The sequence below is a fragment of the Clupea harengus genome, chromosome 3 (assembly GCF_900700415.2).
Source record: "Clupea harengus chromosome 3, Ch_v2.0.2, whole genome shotgun sequence".
Lineage (NCBI taxonomy): Eukaryota > Metazoa > Chordata > Actinopteri > Clupeiformes > Clupeidae > Clupea > Clupea harengus.
Genome location: NC_045154.1, coordinates 24359728 through 24375569, shown reverse-complemented (window position 1 = coordinate 24375569; position 15842 = coordinate 24359728). Strand labels below are relative to the sequence as shown.

Genomic DNA, 15842 nt, shown 5'->3' with positions numbered 1-15842 from the left:
CTCTTGTGCTCTGAGATCAGTGTAACCAGTTTGACCAAGTTGACCAAATTGACTGTGTGGGTTTCAGAAAGTGCTTGCCAAACAGGAGCTCCAGATGACCCTCCTGAAGCAGGCAGTGGAGGTGAGGGCCACACAGACTCACGGGAAAAGTTTGTTTCAGTTTTAACAGCCCTTTTGTTTTCTGGTTCTTCACTATGGGTCTGGGAAAACCGTCCTGGAAAGCCACACGGTGCTGTAAAAATGCCTGCAGGCTCTTAAATGACCATAAACCAGAGCAGGGGGTCATCATCTGGATGTCATGCCCCGGATTATGGGGTCACATGGTTTGTGGCTATTGTGGATTTAACATGTTCTCCTCCTTCTCAGATGTACATACATCATGGTATCCATGAGTTCATCTTTAATTACGTGGGAAGTCTGGAAGCAAGTCAGGTACTGATTTTCACATTTCCTCTCTGTCCTGTTTTGAACTTTTAAAAATAAGCTTTAGGACAGTTATTGCTGTTGAGAAACAATAAAACTGGATCCTTTTTGTGGGGAGTGTTCCGTGAGTGTTTTGCTTTAGCAATTTACTTTATTGTTGTTCTTGAGTGTCAGATGTTCACACATCTTGTTTGTGCCTGAACAGGACGCTGCCTTCAATAAAACCACGAGAGGACTGCAGGATCTGCAGCAGAAAGACCTTGGAATCAAGTCTGATTTTAGGTGGGTTGCATCAGAGAGCGTCTCGGAGAATCTGCTCACTTCCCTTTTCCGATGTTTCACAGATATTATGAATGTGATTTATGAATGTTATTTATTTATCCCTTCATAATCTCACATTCTGTGTTAAAAAAAAGAAGCTAACCCATGCTGTACATCTGGTTGCATAATGATTAAATGTGTCATAATTCTGATATCATGCAATTTCATCTCTTCTGTTCTTTCTCTCCCTTTGCATTCTCTTCATGTTTAACCCACTTTTTCTCTCTCCCTCTTCTCTCCCTCTGTCTCTCCCTCTCTCTCCCGCCCCCTCCCACTCTCCTGCCCCCCTTCCCCTCCATATTCCTCTCTCTAGTATAAATATCCCTCGAGCGAAGCGAGAGCTGAGTCAGCTGAATCGCTGTACTTCCCCCTTTCACAAGCTCCTCTGCCTGAGGAAGGTGGCCCTTACCATCATGCAGCCTCCCAGCCCTAAAGGTGTGTATGTGTGTCTATGTCTGTCTTTGTCTTTGTCTCTCTGTGTGTGTGTGTGTGTGTGTGTGTGTGTGTGTGTCTGTCTGTCTGTCTGTCTGTCTGTGAATGACCTTGTCTCTGTCCTTGTCTCTGTCTTTTTGTGTGTGTGGGTGTGTGCAGGCATGTGTTCCCCTCTGATATTACCCTTAAAGAGGAGATCCCCAGAACAGGCATTGTGTATGACTGTTCTTGAACATTCCTCCGTCGAGTCGATCCATTGCCATAATGCCTTGTAGTTTTCTGCTTGATAAAAGTGTCAGTGGCTCATTGCCCAGGGTGTGTGTAGAGTAGATTAGTCTCCTACTCACACGACTGTGTGTTTCTGTGTGTGCCTCCCGTGTAACTAAATTATCTTCGGTCCACACACACACACACATACACACACACTGAGATACACTTAACAACTTCCTCGCTGTTCATAGCGAAGTCTTTTCAGCCTGTCGTTCAGTATACTGTGTGGCTGTTGTAACAAGACTGTTCTGTGCATGCAGAGCAGACCAATTCTGCCCTAATGTCTGTTAGCCAAACAGCCAATTTACCCATTAGGCCCTAACTAAGGAGACAGAGACGGCCAGTATCAGAGAGGTTAAACCGGCCTCTTGGGGATACATCTATGACACACACACACACACACACACACACACACAGGATCTGCTGTGTTCTCACAGAGGAAGGCACTGCTTGTGTTACGCAATGAACCAGTAGCTGTGTATAATGCAGACCGAGTAACTAGTGTCCTTGTCCTCATGCTTGTTTTTCCCTCCGCAGTGAGCTTAGATGCCATCTGTGCTGATGACCTGCTGTCAGTTATCCTGTATCTGTTGGTGAAAACAGAAATCCCCAACTGGTGAGCTATTGCCCTATCACATGGTTGCCATGTAGAGGTGTGTGTGTGTGTGTGTGTGTGTGTGTGTGATAGCAGTGCAATGAGGAGCGTTGATGAACAATTACTCAATTGTTACACAAGTCAGCAGTCACTTCACTTTTTTGCAATATCTTTAAGGCCCAACACAGTCAGAGGAACGACTATGGTGTTACAGTATAGAGCTTAATAGGATCTGAAGTCGTTGTTGCTTATCATTCATAGTTGTTGCTTATCATTCATAGTTGTTGCTTATGCTTATTTATTCATTTATACTCCTGAATGGCAGTGGGTTTATAGTGGCGCTATTTGATCCTCTCTCAGGATGGCGAATCTGAGCTACATCAAGAACTTTCACTTCTGTAACTCCACCAAGGATGACCTGAGTTACTGCCTGACGTCGTTCGAGGCCGCTGTGGAGTACGTCAGCCAGGGCCACCTCAGTCAGGGCCTCACGGTGAGGACAGGGGGGGGTCGCTCAGAAGAAAAGCGTTAGAGACGGGGAGGAGGGGATCCAGGGAAAAGTCATAGTAAGGTTCACATAGCATGTGAACACCTACCCTGACTGTCAACATGTTTTAGGACCACTGAAATTAGATGAATTATTGTATTAGTTAATTAATTATCCCAGTCATGGTTTTCACTGGTACTCATTGGTATATAAATGTATAATGTCTGCCTTTTTAGGGCCCAGGGGATCTCAATAACAAGCTGTTCTTCAGGCAGAAGATAAACCTGCTCTCCCAGAATGCTGCTACACCCATAGATTACCTGTTTGAGGTGAGCCTCTACACTCATGTCTCCTGACTGACACCTGACCCCTGACCTGTGACCCAAATGCAGTGGTCAGCACAACTACGGATTTTAAGCTAAACTTTGTGACTCCTGACCGGTTCGTTGCATTTACAGCTTTAAAACCATCATTCACAGTCAGGTGTTTGAAAAGCATCCAGTACGAGAGGACAGTGCATTTTAGAAATGTCCGAATCAGTGGGCCAGCAGCACTCTCATGTCCACCGGGCTTCTAAAGGGTGTGTGTGTGTGTGTGTGTGTGTGTGTGTGTGTGTGTGTGTGTGTGTGTGTGTGTGTGTGTGTGTGTGTGTGTGTGTGTGTGTGTGTGTGTGTGTTCGCAGCACATCGCCGGTGGGAAGGAGGCGGAGGTGCGGCGCCTACTGAGCGAGAGCGAGAAGGAGGAGGACGGGGTGAAGATGTGTCATCCTCTCTGCTCTTGTGATAGCTGTGAGCTCCGCGTGTCAGGGTGAGCTCACCTCTCCGGGCCAAACCACCTTCTCACAGACCTTATCGGATGCTGCTCATTACCCGCCGTTTAGTCTCTAGACTGATGCAACATATATAGACATCACAGCATATGAATGAGATTCAGAATGCCAGATACCTAATTGGACAGTTTTTGTAGTTGAGGTTTGTGTTTCTGTTGGTGTTTTAACTGACTGAAACATGTGTGAAGAAATATGGTCAGACTGCTGATTAAATTCCCTCTTGTGTTGCTTATTGGGTTTACACCAGTGACTGTAAAAAGCATGTACAACATGGCGTCATGCCCTTCCATTACACAGAAATGAAGCCAAAATTGGTCAGAGTGAGTGAAATGCCATATGTTTAGGTTGCAGCCATATTCTGAGCACTGAATGCTTTGTGCAGCCAAAGCGTGCATGGTAACCAGAATAACAGTAACGTCTGCCGAGAACCGACCCACATTTGGGTGAATCTCTTTGCTTTTTTATAACAAGCATATTCACATGCTGTCGTCCCTTTTTGCAGTCGTTAGTTCCCACCCTGCAGTTTTTGTTGTTGCTATAAATACTGTTGCGTTGATAACACTGATAAAGTTATATCTCGTTCTTTATTTTCTTCTGTAGAAGACTAAACGACCCATCCATCATCACTCCATTCTCTCGAGATGATCGGGGCTACACTCCTCTTCATGTTGCTGCTTTCTGTGGTGAGAGCCTGTCTGTCCCAGAATGCCATTTTCTCTCTCTCTCTCTCTCTCTCTCTTTCTCTCTCTCTCTCTCTCTCTCTCTCTCTCTCTCTCTCTCTGTGTGTGTGTGTGTGTGTGTGTGTGTGTGTGTGTGTGTGTGTGTGTGTGTTTGGATGTGATCAAGCAATATTACGATTCTGGAGTAAATGATCAGTGAGCTCAAACCCTGATGGAAATGCCTGCCTTGTCTGTTAACTGGGCAACTCTTGTGAATGTTTGGGTGGTTGATTCTTCATGCTTAATCCAACCTCACTGTGTGTCTGTAGGTCAGTCCCTACTGATTGACCTGTTGGTGTCCAAGGGTGCGGTGGTGAATGCCACGGACTACCACGCCCTCACCCCCCTGCACCTCTCCTGCCAAAAGGGCTACCAGGGGGTAACGGTGAGCACCATCCCTTACACACTACCTAACACCTCCATCAGACACACACACTGACCCACTACCTAACACCTCCTTCAGACACACACACACTCAGTGTGTTTACATGATGGTATAATTCGAATCTTTGCTTAGTCGGACTATGCTATCTTTTGGGGCAAGTGCTATTATCCCAATATACATGGCAGTGAATAAATCGAATCATTGGCCGAAAGCATGTCATATCCGATACGATAGGTGGCGCTGTTTTCATTACAACTAGTGGTGATACAGCCCTTTCCGCTTGACCTCTTCACCACTACCAATAACAACAACAGTTGATTGAGCATGAATCGCGTCTGTTCATCGGTCCAGAAATGCGTGTTGCCTCTTGGGTTGTTTGTTTGTTTGTTTGTTTGTTTGTTTCTGCCGGGCCGATGTGTTTATAAGTTACATTATTCAAAGGTGAAAGATAAAAGGCGAGAGAAACGCACGCACATTCACACACGCGCGCAAATAATGGGTTACAGCCTAAACGCATTGCCCTTCTGCCAGTTGCATCAAATTGTTTTAGTACTTCTTCGCTGTCGATTTCCAAATCTGTGTGAATATTCATGAGAGCAAGTCCAGTCAGTCTTTTCGTAGATAGATACAAGACCTTCAGGACGCAATGAATGTTTGGGTAGAAATTTGCCGAACTTTCCAGGGCTTGATAAAGTTCACTGCGTAACTCATTTAGCTGTTTCCAGCTCTGTATCTGCATCGTCAACGCTGGGCATTAGTTGTCTGTACTCCGATTTTATAGTTTCCCCATTGTAATAAATATGCGTTCATGATATATTTTTTTTCTTCTCGCGTAGCAGAAGGTACGCACAGTGCGTACGGCTGCATGCGCCACTGGAACTCTGTGCAATTAATACAATACATAATAGGCTAATTGATACAATATCTCCTCGTTTGAGTGTGGTTGTTTGAGTGCAATGGGAGTGTATGATCGATGTTGTCTATAAAGGTATTTAGGTAAAGGTATTTACGGGAAAATATCTCGATCCACCTGTCACGTCTCTGTGTTTAGAGGGCAGCGCCAAATAACCGAACAAAACTCAACTCACGCTTGCCTCACGGGCACAATACCAAATAGCATCATATTTGATAAATGAAGGACAAATTAGTTGTGAATAGTATCACCGAGTTTGACAGGTATTGGTCAGGTAATAGCCGAGTGACAGCTGATTTGCTTTCTGATTTGACAGTACTTATTCGTGTTTTTTTTCAGCGCCAGATAACTTAGGGCCAATGATTTTCCGCGATAACGGAAAACGGACGGAATTCGCGGAATGAACACTTTGAAACGGAATTGCAACTTTGAAACAGAAACATCATTTTGTGCATACAAATCGCCCAAATTCCCCTGTATTTTGGGCTGCAAGGCTATATTTCTTTCAAATAAACACAACAACGATTGCAACGATGAACAAACATTAATTAAAGAACAAAACCACTGAGAAAATGTCACGTCTGCGCTGAACTCTGCTCCGGCCACGCCCCCTTTTTAACGGTTGATCCACACACGTCCGCTAAAGCCACATTCAGTCACATTCACTTGCTCGTCTTCCCAATCGCATTTAAAACAAAAAATGTTTAGTCTTCTGTTCTGTTAATGCTGGCAAACAACAATCTAAAGGGCACATATTATTCACTCATTTTAAGCCATCAATATACCTCAGGGTGAACAAAATGAGCTGAAACGGAAAAAAAAACGGAATTCACCAAATGTGAAACGGAAAATGCATTTTTTTGAAACGGAAAATCATTGGCCCTAATAACTGAACAAAACTAAACTCACGCGTGCCTCGCGTGCACAATACCAAATTTCATCATATTTGATAAAATGAAGGACAAATTAGTTGTGAATAGTATCACCGAGTTTGACAGGTATTGGTCAGGGGAGACGGCCCAGTGTTCCGAAAGCCCGATATTCCGAAATCTCAATATTCCGAAAAATAGTCCCCCTGGCAAAATTTAGAAATATTTTAAGTGGCACAAAACACACACAGCATTTCGTTTGCACAGCAGAGCGGAGACGCTCACCGGGCTATCACGCATATAACTTTTCCTAGGCAATATTTGTTAACTTAGCCTACTCTGGTTTTGAATATGGGGTAGGCTACCACTCATGCGAAGGAAATCACCGGCAGATTGTCGCAGGACATTACGCAGATCTTGTCAAGCACTGACAAAGCATGCATGCGTTGGCAATCATAAAAATATGTTTGTATCATCGCGATGCAAATGCATGTGTGTATAATAATATTCTGAATTCAAGTTAATGCTTGTGAAATAAAGGCATTTATATGTTTATGATTGTGTGATTCATTGGGATGTGCATGTGGGCTATAGTGGTTCACGTTGCTGTACTCACAATTTCGGAACAGCGGGCTGTCGGAAAAATGGGCTTTCGGAACATTGCCATGGAACCTTGGTCAGGTAATAGCCGAGTGACAGCTGATTTGACAGTACTGCTGTTGTTTTAAGCAAATAAAATGTGGAACGTCCTTATACGTGTTTAAGGAGGGGTTGTAAAGGTGCTCATATCTTCGGACCTCTTCTGTTATGTTTGTTCATAATCAACAAGAATAAGCTTGTGAGACAGTCTGCAGGATATTCATAAAAAACTGTGTCATTATTATGAACAGTTGAGACAATTTATCCCTCTTTCGTTTTCCGGGTCACGACCTGGCAGGGAGAGAGGGAGCATGCGCAAAGACGCAAAGTCCAGTTCCTTATCCAATTCACCGTTACATGCCGCAATAGTCGAACTATCAACTGGATCGGATCGAGTTATCCAGGGGTGTTTGTCCGACTATGTGCGGTCCGACTACGATCCGACTAAGGTGCTTACATGAAACGGATAATGCGATTTCAGTCCGACTAAGGCAGTTATTCGAATCCATGTAACCACGGTCACTGACCCCATCCCTTACACACTCCTTTAGGCACACACACTGACCCCATCCCTAACACACTCCATCAGACACACACTGACCCACTACCTAACACACCTCCATCAGACACACACACTAACCCACTGCTGTTCTGCAGCAGCACAATATGAAAAGACCATTTTTACCGATTTAATATTTGATTGGTCAATGTATGATTCATTTAAACTTTTTCTCTTTTTTTTCCTTTCATGTTCTATTTTTTTCTGATCTCTGTACTTACCTCTCTTCTTCCATATTTCCCCATGTCTCTCTTTCCTCTTGTCTCTCATCGTCTCTCCTCTCTTCTCTCCTCGTTTCTTCTCTCCTCTCCTCTCTTCTCTTCTCCTCGTCTCTTTTCTCCTCTCCTCTCCTTGTCCTCTCTCTCGCTCTCTCTCTCTCTCTCTCTCCTGTTGCCTCTCCATTCTCTCTCCAGTTGCTGCTTTTGCACTATAAGGCCAACACTGATGCTCAGGACAACAGCGGGAACACCCCGCTACATCTGGCCTGCATGCATGGCCATGAAGACGTGAGTCTCTGCTTAAAGATTTATTTATTTTTGGGCTTTTATGCCTTTAATCAGATAGCGTAGCTATGTCAGTTATCAGACAGTGTCAAAAATCGGCCATTCTGTTAAAGAATCAAAATTTACATTTAGATTTACATTTACATTTAGTCATTTAGCAGACGCTTTTGTCCAAAGTGCTAAGTTTAATAATAATATAATAATGCTAAAAATGCTAAGTTTAATAATAGATTAACAATCGATATGCTCAGTTTATTTGGATTAACATGACAACGCGAACGTTTGCCGATAACACACGCCGTCCGATAATTAACACCGTTACGATAGGACAGTAGAGAGAGACAGGAAGCGAGCTGGAGAGAGTTCTGGCGAGGGATTGGGAAATGACCGCGAGCCTGACTCGAAACCCGGGTCCCCATGGGCATTCAGACACATTCATGGTACAGGGATGCTGCCGCTTGCGCCACAGCTCCTCCCCCCCATTAGTCTCTGTTTCAGTTCTGCATACATGTTTACTTCTTATGGAAAAAGTCCACAGATGTGCACTGAACTGAGACAGGAGACCTCCATGAGAACTTCCTTTGTTTAAAAAAAGCATCAATTAATTCTATTGTCTGCAAAAGCAGTTGGTATGTATGAACATGGCCCTCTTGTGTATCTATGTGACAGTGTGTCAAGGCGCTGGTGTATTACGACTTGCACACCTGTCGCCTCAACATCCAGAACGACAAATGGGACACCCCGCTGCACATTGCGGCGCGCTGGGGCTACGAGGGCATCATCGAGGTGCTGCTGGAGAACGGTGCCTCCACAGCCCTCCACAACAAGGCCAAGGACACGCCGCTCCAGTGCGCCCTCAACTCCAAGGTCAGGCCCCTGGCCCATGCCCCCTGCTGCCAGCACAGGGAAACCCCTTTTTTCCTCTCAGTTCTAGGGAGTTAGATAATGCATTAGATAACGTCTCCTCTCACAGCATAAGAACGAAGTTACCCTGCAATCGGCAAGTATTTCTTTAAGGTGTAGTGTTTGCGTTCAGATCCCAGAACAGTAATATTAATCATAAACATATAATGAAGAAGAAATTTAGGCTATATTGGAAAGCCAAACCTTAATGTTTCCTCCTGAGTAATACAGAATGTAATCTTTGAAGTGAGATATGTTTTATACTGATATATTGATCCAGAAGTGAGATATGTTTTATATTGATCCAGAAGTGAGGTATGTTTTATACTGATATATTGATCCAATAGTGAGGTATGTTTTATACTGATATATTGATCCAGATGTGAGGCACTGTATGTTTTATACTGATATATTGATCCAGGAGTGAGGTATGTTTTATACTGATATATTGATCCTTGTAACCCTAGATTCTGGCCCTGTTGGAACGCACACATAATGGCATCCAGAGGAAGGACGGCAGCACAGAGGTAGGGGAGAGATGCGTTCCGAGGCAGTGGCTTGCCTCTTATGGCTTTCCCCCTGTTGTTTACACTGCTACTAACACAGGTTTCCATTGTGGCATCAGGTCGAATATATTAACACTGCTCTGTCTTTGGTAGTTTGTCAATCAAACTGTCTCGGCTTATCTGCAAATTAAGTTTCAATGTGGTCAGGCTGCATCGACCAATCAGGATGCCTCCAGAATCATGGGAATCCCCACAGCTAATTCACCTATCGCTAAGTCCCACCCTTCGAACGCAGACGAGCCAATGCCAGTTCAGTACCAGCTGCACTTGGACGACTTGAGCTTACAACACCATTGAGTGGCATCAGAAATTTAGATTTTAATCTAGTTCCCCAAACCGAAACTCCTGTGGATTAAGCTGTGTGGCAGGCCAGTGATGAGGGCACAGTAACCCAGTTCAAGGATTCAATCACAATGAGGAAGAAAATGTCATTAGCTATCTGCCATACTCTTGTTAGGTTGGAATTTTCTGATTAAGTAGAGCTTTGTAATGGTTTAGTGTGCTAGCCTTAGGATTAGGCTTGCATATGTTACAAGGACACTGTCATGTCAGAGACAGGGTAATGCTAATATAATAAACCAATAAACTTAGGTCTGTATCGTAGTGCCTCTCCAACTTAATTAATTGAAGGTAAATTAATTTAATCTTACCCTGCTGTGCACGAACAATGCTGGTCTTGGATGTTGTTATCTGCTATCGTGGTTATCGTGAGATAAGGCTTCTCCCTCTTGCATTGCGATCTGTAAACTGTTGCTTTTGATTTAAGCTTGTCAACCACCATATCTAGCTTACATTTTTTACATATCCCTCCATGGCATAAAGTCGTTTTTGAGAGCTTCTAGATGTAATCAGGTCATTCTGTCTCTAAAGGTTGTGTAGAGCCTGTTGGGATATGGCTGGTTTTGATACTGACAGTTGCCATTGTTACTCTAGTCAGCTCCACTGGTTTTGTCCGAGTTAGCAACTGTAACTAAAGGGGGCGGAGCTTAGTGACAGGTGAATTATTTTGCTTGTGCAAAGGGTCGATTCTTATAATGAGCTACTTTTGTTGACCTTATAATCACCTTATAATGCCCTTGTTCTCCTTATAATTACCTTATAATGACCTTGTTCTCCTTATATTGACCTCGTTCTCCTTATAATTACCTTATAATGACCTTGCGTTGTTGAAGGTAACAACAATTGTCTGTCATTTATAGCACCTTTACTTACATTAAAACGTTTACGGCATGCAGTACTAATGATTGGTGGTGTTCACTCTCTCCTCCTTCTCCTGCGCTCTCTCTCTTTTCTTTCTTTCTCTCTCTCTCTTTCTATCCCTCTCTCTTTTAGTCCCCCAGTCGCTCTCCTCAGCCGTCTGACTGCAGCAGTCGACACTCGTCCGTCTCCAGTTCCTCGTCTCTGAGTGCAGAGCCCCGACCGGAGCCTGGCCGGACACAACACCGAGAGGTGAGACCTCTAGACTCCCCTGAGTCTCATTTAGGTTTAGATCAGTTTGGTCTTGTATTCCTTTCAAGACTTGAATGAGTTTATTTATGTATGTCATGCACATTTTCATCCTCTGGCTTTGATTATAGGATGTTAATGGCTTTTTTGCCCATTGTCATGTAGCTCATGGTTTGGGTCTTTCAATCCCTCGTTTGTCCTGTTATCGGTGTTTGTGGGAATGGCCTTAACACAAGTATTTATGATCCTAAGCCACATCCTGTGTTGTCATGAATGTGGTCAAACTCCAACTTACTTGAGTGCAGCTCCAGACTGTGTTGTCATGAATGTGGTCAAACTCCAACTTACTTGAGTGCAGCTCCAGACTTTCCTTATGGCTTTGCTCTTTTTGATTGACAGGTGGAGAAACTGCTGAGAGCTGTAGCAGATGGGGACGTGGAGATGGTGAGAATATTAACCCAGAATCCTCTTTTCATCTGCTGCATCCTGTTTTGTTCTACCAATATGATGAAAGGCAAAACACAATTTGTGTGAAACCATGTGTGTGTGTCTGTCTGTCTGTGTCTCTGTGTGTGTGTCAGGTGCGTTACCTGCTGGCGTGGCTGGATGAGGAGCCGGAGGAGGATGAGCCGGTCATGCCTATCGAGATTGAGCTGTGCCACCCTCTGTGCCAGTGCCCGCAGTGCGAACCCACACAGAAGGTATCACTCGCATCACCTCCCAAAGGCGTAACTAACACACACACACACATACTCAGTCACTTGCAAACACTTACTTAAGCACGTCCTGTAATGGTGTGATGTACACAGCAGTTTAATACACACACACAGAGACAGAGAAACACACAGCAGTTCTAGATCAGAAGCTAAACCCACTCAAACCCACTCTGCTAGGTCACTTTATTGTAAAAAGATGTAGTCTCAGTTTTCATTTTAAAGTGTAAGAACACCCTAAAATGTGTTTTTTTTTTTTTTTTTTAAAAGCTGTCAACTCAATTATACCACTGAACTGTGATGAAACACATCAGTGGTGGTGTTGATATTGAAAAGAAAGTCCCATTTGTATCTGCATTTTATGAGCTGGAAATGGCTCAGCATATCATACATAATTTACTGTGTTTTTCTTCATGTGTGTATACCTTTGTTTTTATGGGTGTATGAAGAAAGCAGAGCAGTGGCATGGGGATGTCTCTGTTGGTCTATCTTTGAGAGCATTTGTTTATGTGTGTGTGTGTGTGTGTGTGTGTGTGTGTGTGTGTGTGTGTGTGTGTGTGTGTGTGTGTGTGTGTGTGTGTGTGTGTGTGTGTGTGTGTGTGTATGTATGCAGAAGCTGGTGAGCCTGCAGAGTAGTGGCGTGGGGATGAACAGCAGCAGTGCTGACGGCTTCACACCGCTGCACGTGGCCGCGCTGCACGGGCGCGGTGCCCTGGTGTCCTTGCTCATCCGCCACGGTGCCAACATCAATGCCCGAAACAGCCAGGGAGTCACGCCACTTCACCTAGCCTGCCAGAACAGCCACATGCAGGTGAGGAGTGGCACAACCACAGCTCACACACACAGTTCAACAGGGATGAGTACTAGTCTATTCTCACAACAGAACACCTTAGGTTCTGCACTTAGAACTCTATTATGAAAGTTTATTTCCAAAGAAGAAAAACCTTATTTTATTTTCTCAGAACTCTTTTATGAATTGTTGTTATCAGGAAAAGGTGCAAGGTTCTCCTCTTAGAAGTCTGTTACAAAGGGTTCTTTGGTTATCACCTGTGTGGCAAGTTGCCGCTGTTATTGAAGACGTATACGTTAAAGCATTTTTTATATAACGGCTTTAGTGCACTAGAATGTGTATGTTGCAGTTTTGTTGTAAATGGTACCCCGGGGTGACTGTGGGCACTATGGCACAGTAGCCTTTGCAGGCAGCGCTATATCACCTTAATCCTACATCATATTCCTAGCAGTGAGCACAATGTAACTGGTCCAAAATGTCTTCTATCTCAAGCAGGAGCAGTGTGGATGGCTGTGTGTTTCATAAAGACAGTAAAAAATATATATCTTGGCAACATTTAACTTGACCTAAAATCAACTCTTTGCCAAAAAGAGATTACATCTTTTTTAGGACTTTTAAGCAAGAGGATTTACAGTAGAGATTAACACTGTCTCTCTCAGACTCACTCAGACTAACTCACTCAGCGTTCAGCTTAAAATCACTAGGGCATGGCCCTGTGCCAGGGGACTACCATGGATCAGAGAATTGTTTATTTTACTTTTGTATGTTTGCATGTAAATGTCGCACTTTCCCATCAGGTGTCACTTGAGTAAATCCCCTCCTGTACCCATGATGTGGTTTAGGTTATAACCTCCTGTACCTGTGATGTGGTTTAGGTTATAACCTCCTGTACCTGTGATGTGGTTTAGGTTATAACCTCACTCCTGGAGTATAACGCCAAGGTGAATAAGAAGGACCAGTATGGGAACACCCCCCTGATCCATGCCTGCCTTAAGGGAGACTTGGACACAGCCACAGCCCTGCTTAAGGTAAGGGTCTGCCACAGTCACACTGCTGTATCAGTGATATAATACAGTTACAGCTCAGACACCGATTATTAAGGTATGTTACCCATTCACTCCAATAGTAGCAGACCATGGGAGCTCGTAAAACAGAACCTTGGAAAACTACTTCTCCAGTTCTGTCATGTTTGTCTGGTTGATGCATCAATCTGTCTTTATTCCAGTAAATGTTGCCCCCCCCCCTTTCCCCACAAGAATCTTCACAAATCTAACATGCATCGACATCAACACAAACATAATCAAGACTCAACCTTAAAACAGTTTTCCAAATATGACCCCCCCCCCCCCCCCTTTGATAGAGCACATATTGTCAATGTGTGCTACTATCAACATCATTTGGAATTCCAATTTATTCACTGCTTATGTCTGAGCTACAGTCATTCTTTTCAATTCTGGCCCTCTTTGTCTCCTGTTCTGTTGGGAAAGCTTACTTCCTATAGCTGCAGCTGGGTGGGATTTCTTAGAAGTGGCCTGATTATTGTAAAATTGTGTCATTTTAGCAAGAATTTCATCATAGTCTGAGAGATGAGTCACAAGCATTTATATGCCAGAGCCAGTCTGGGGATCACTTTTGTTGATCAAGGCAAATGTATAGCCAACATCCTCAATCATGAGGTCAGAGTACCCACTGCAAGTCTTAAAAGCTTTCAGTAAACTATCTGCCAAGTCTGCTGGATGTTCCCCTTTCCTCATTGTCACTTCTGCTAACTTTTCTGGATTGACAGATACAATCCGCAAGACCTCTAGTAGTGCTTTTTTTCTGTCCTGATTAAATTCCATCCTATTCTTTACTTTATCTGCCAAGGCTCTAGATCAGGGGTTCTCAAACTTTTGCAAGCTGGGCCCCCCCAAAGCTGGTTAGGGGTAGTTGGGGCCCCCCCATCCACCCGCGGCCCGCCGCCACCGCCCTCAACTACACCACCATATATAGATAGATAGATAGATAGTGTATTGTTATTGATAGGCCTGACATGTCAAGGTTAGGCTATTGTTATTGTTAGGCCCATACAGACAATTATTATAACTATTTATTTTTATTATTGTTATTATTATTATCAGTAATAGTAGGTATTATTATAATTAATGATTATCGACCAATTATTATTATTGTATTATTATTATTATCATAATAATAATAAGTGGTATTATTGCTATCATTAGGATACTGTTATTATTATGGGCCTCTTGTGATCTTTACAAAAAAAAGAATGACGAAAGAGGGGAGATGCTTAAGTCTACTGTCACTCTTCAGCTGCTCTTTCATGTCTAGTGACAGCTCATCTGCTGAGCAGAGAAATGGATCCCGAACTCAGGCGAATGAACGGTAGTCCTCTTTGAAATAGGACCCAAACTGATTTCTGATATTCGGCGTGATACAGTGTAATTTGACATAGGAGCTAAACTCAGCACAATACCTATCATTATTCTAAACGTGTTGCGTGGCCGGCAAAATCAGTGTTTCGGCAATTGTATGGGGTTTGCCAAGCTTAGCAATTCTATGAGCAACTACATAAGATGCTCCAGACACTGCTTGGAGATAGTGCTATGCTTGGACATGGTGGTTCGTTGTTGCTGGAGGCCATCACGTTTATGTTTAAAGAAGTCCACAGGCTTCTCTTTCTGACTTTTACGAATCAGAAACTTGTCCATGTTGTGTTTGTTTGCTGATACAGCGTATGAAGTTAATAAAGTTCTAATTTCAACGTCGTGTTCTTGTATGTGTGGTTGTGAACGACTTGCACACGAACAATGGATAAGGCTGTGCTAGGCAATGATTCCTAACCAAACGAACTGTACACAATGTAGACAGGGACAGCACAAAATAGTATTCAAGTGCTGGTGTTTTATTTGTTGCGGTGGATGATCAAAAAATGTAAAGGTAGGCTAGGTGTTAAGGAGAAAAGGGCTAGCTGTAGTTGGAAAAGGTAGCTAGCTAGGCTAGCTCTCGGGGCTACGAGCTTTTCTAAAAGATTGTGGAGCAAATTACTCCTTAGAATAGGCTACGAATAGACCTACTGCAAGTGCAGTAAGGTATTACTAAGGAAGGAGTGAGTCTTTAAAAATACTGTTTATAAAGCAATGAATATCTGAATGATAGAGGAAACAAGAGAAATTGCACAAACTCTGCAAAGTGTCGTCTCAGGGTGAGCGCTTACCTCCATGCCTGCGTTTTGTTTTTATACTCGGAAGCGGAGGTGCTACTCGCGTTGAAATGATAATACTCCGTTTTGATTGGTGGATCAGGAGCAAAACAGTATTTGATTTGTTTGGGTCAGTCCAGCCCCTTGCATTTCGCTACTGAGGGAGCTTTCACTAACCAGTGACAGGTCGGCGGTTTTTTTTTCTTTCTCCGTCTGTGACATCGCGACCCCCCCAGGGGGGCGCGCCCCCCACTTTGAGAACCACTGCTCTAGATAAT

General features: G+C 43.6%; 1 protein-coding gene across 1 annotated transcript in view; it reads left to right on the top strand.

The window, feature by feature from the left end:
- Positions 1-15842, top strand: part of ankrd27 (ankyrin repeat domain 27 (VPS9 domain)) — a 34001-nt gene that overhangs the window by 11298 nt on the left and 6861 nt on the right. The window contains exons 7-24 of the mRNA XM_031565141.2: positions 68-121; positions 367-432; positions 629-705; positions 1058-1179; positions 1984-2062; positions 2402-2534; positions 2765-2857; positions 3211-3335; positions 3958-4040; positions 4346-4461; positions 7855-7947; positions 8614-8811; positions 9315-9374; positions 10746-10862; positions 11259-11303; positions 11441-11560; positions 12186-12383; positions 13271-13390. Coding sequence (XP_031421001.1) covers positions 68-121; positions 367-432; positions 629-705; positions 1058-1179; positions 1984-2062; positions 2402-2534; positions 2765-2857; positions 3211-3335; positions 3958-4040; positions 4346-4461; positions 7855-7947; positions 8614-8811; positions 9315-9374; positions 10746-10862; positions 11259-11303; positions 11441-11560; positions 12186-12383; positions 13271-13390 — 1899 coding nt within the window. The remainder of the gene's footprint in view (positions 1-67; positions 122-366; positions 433-628; positions 706-1057; positions 1180-1983; positions 2063-2401; positions 2535-2764; positions 2858-3210; positions 3336-3957; positions 4041-4345; positions 4462-7854; positions 7948-8613; positions 8812-9314; positions 9375-10745; positions 10863-11258; positions 11304-11440; positions 11561-12185; positions 12384-13270; positions 13391-15842) is intronic.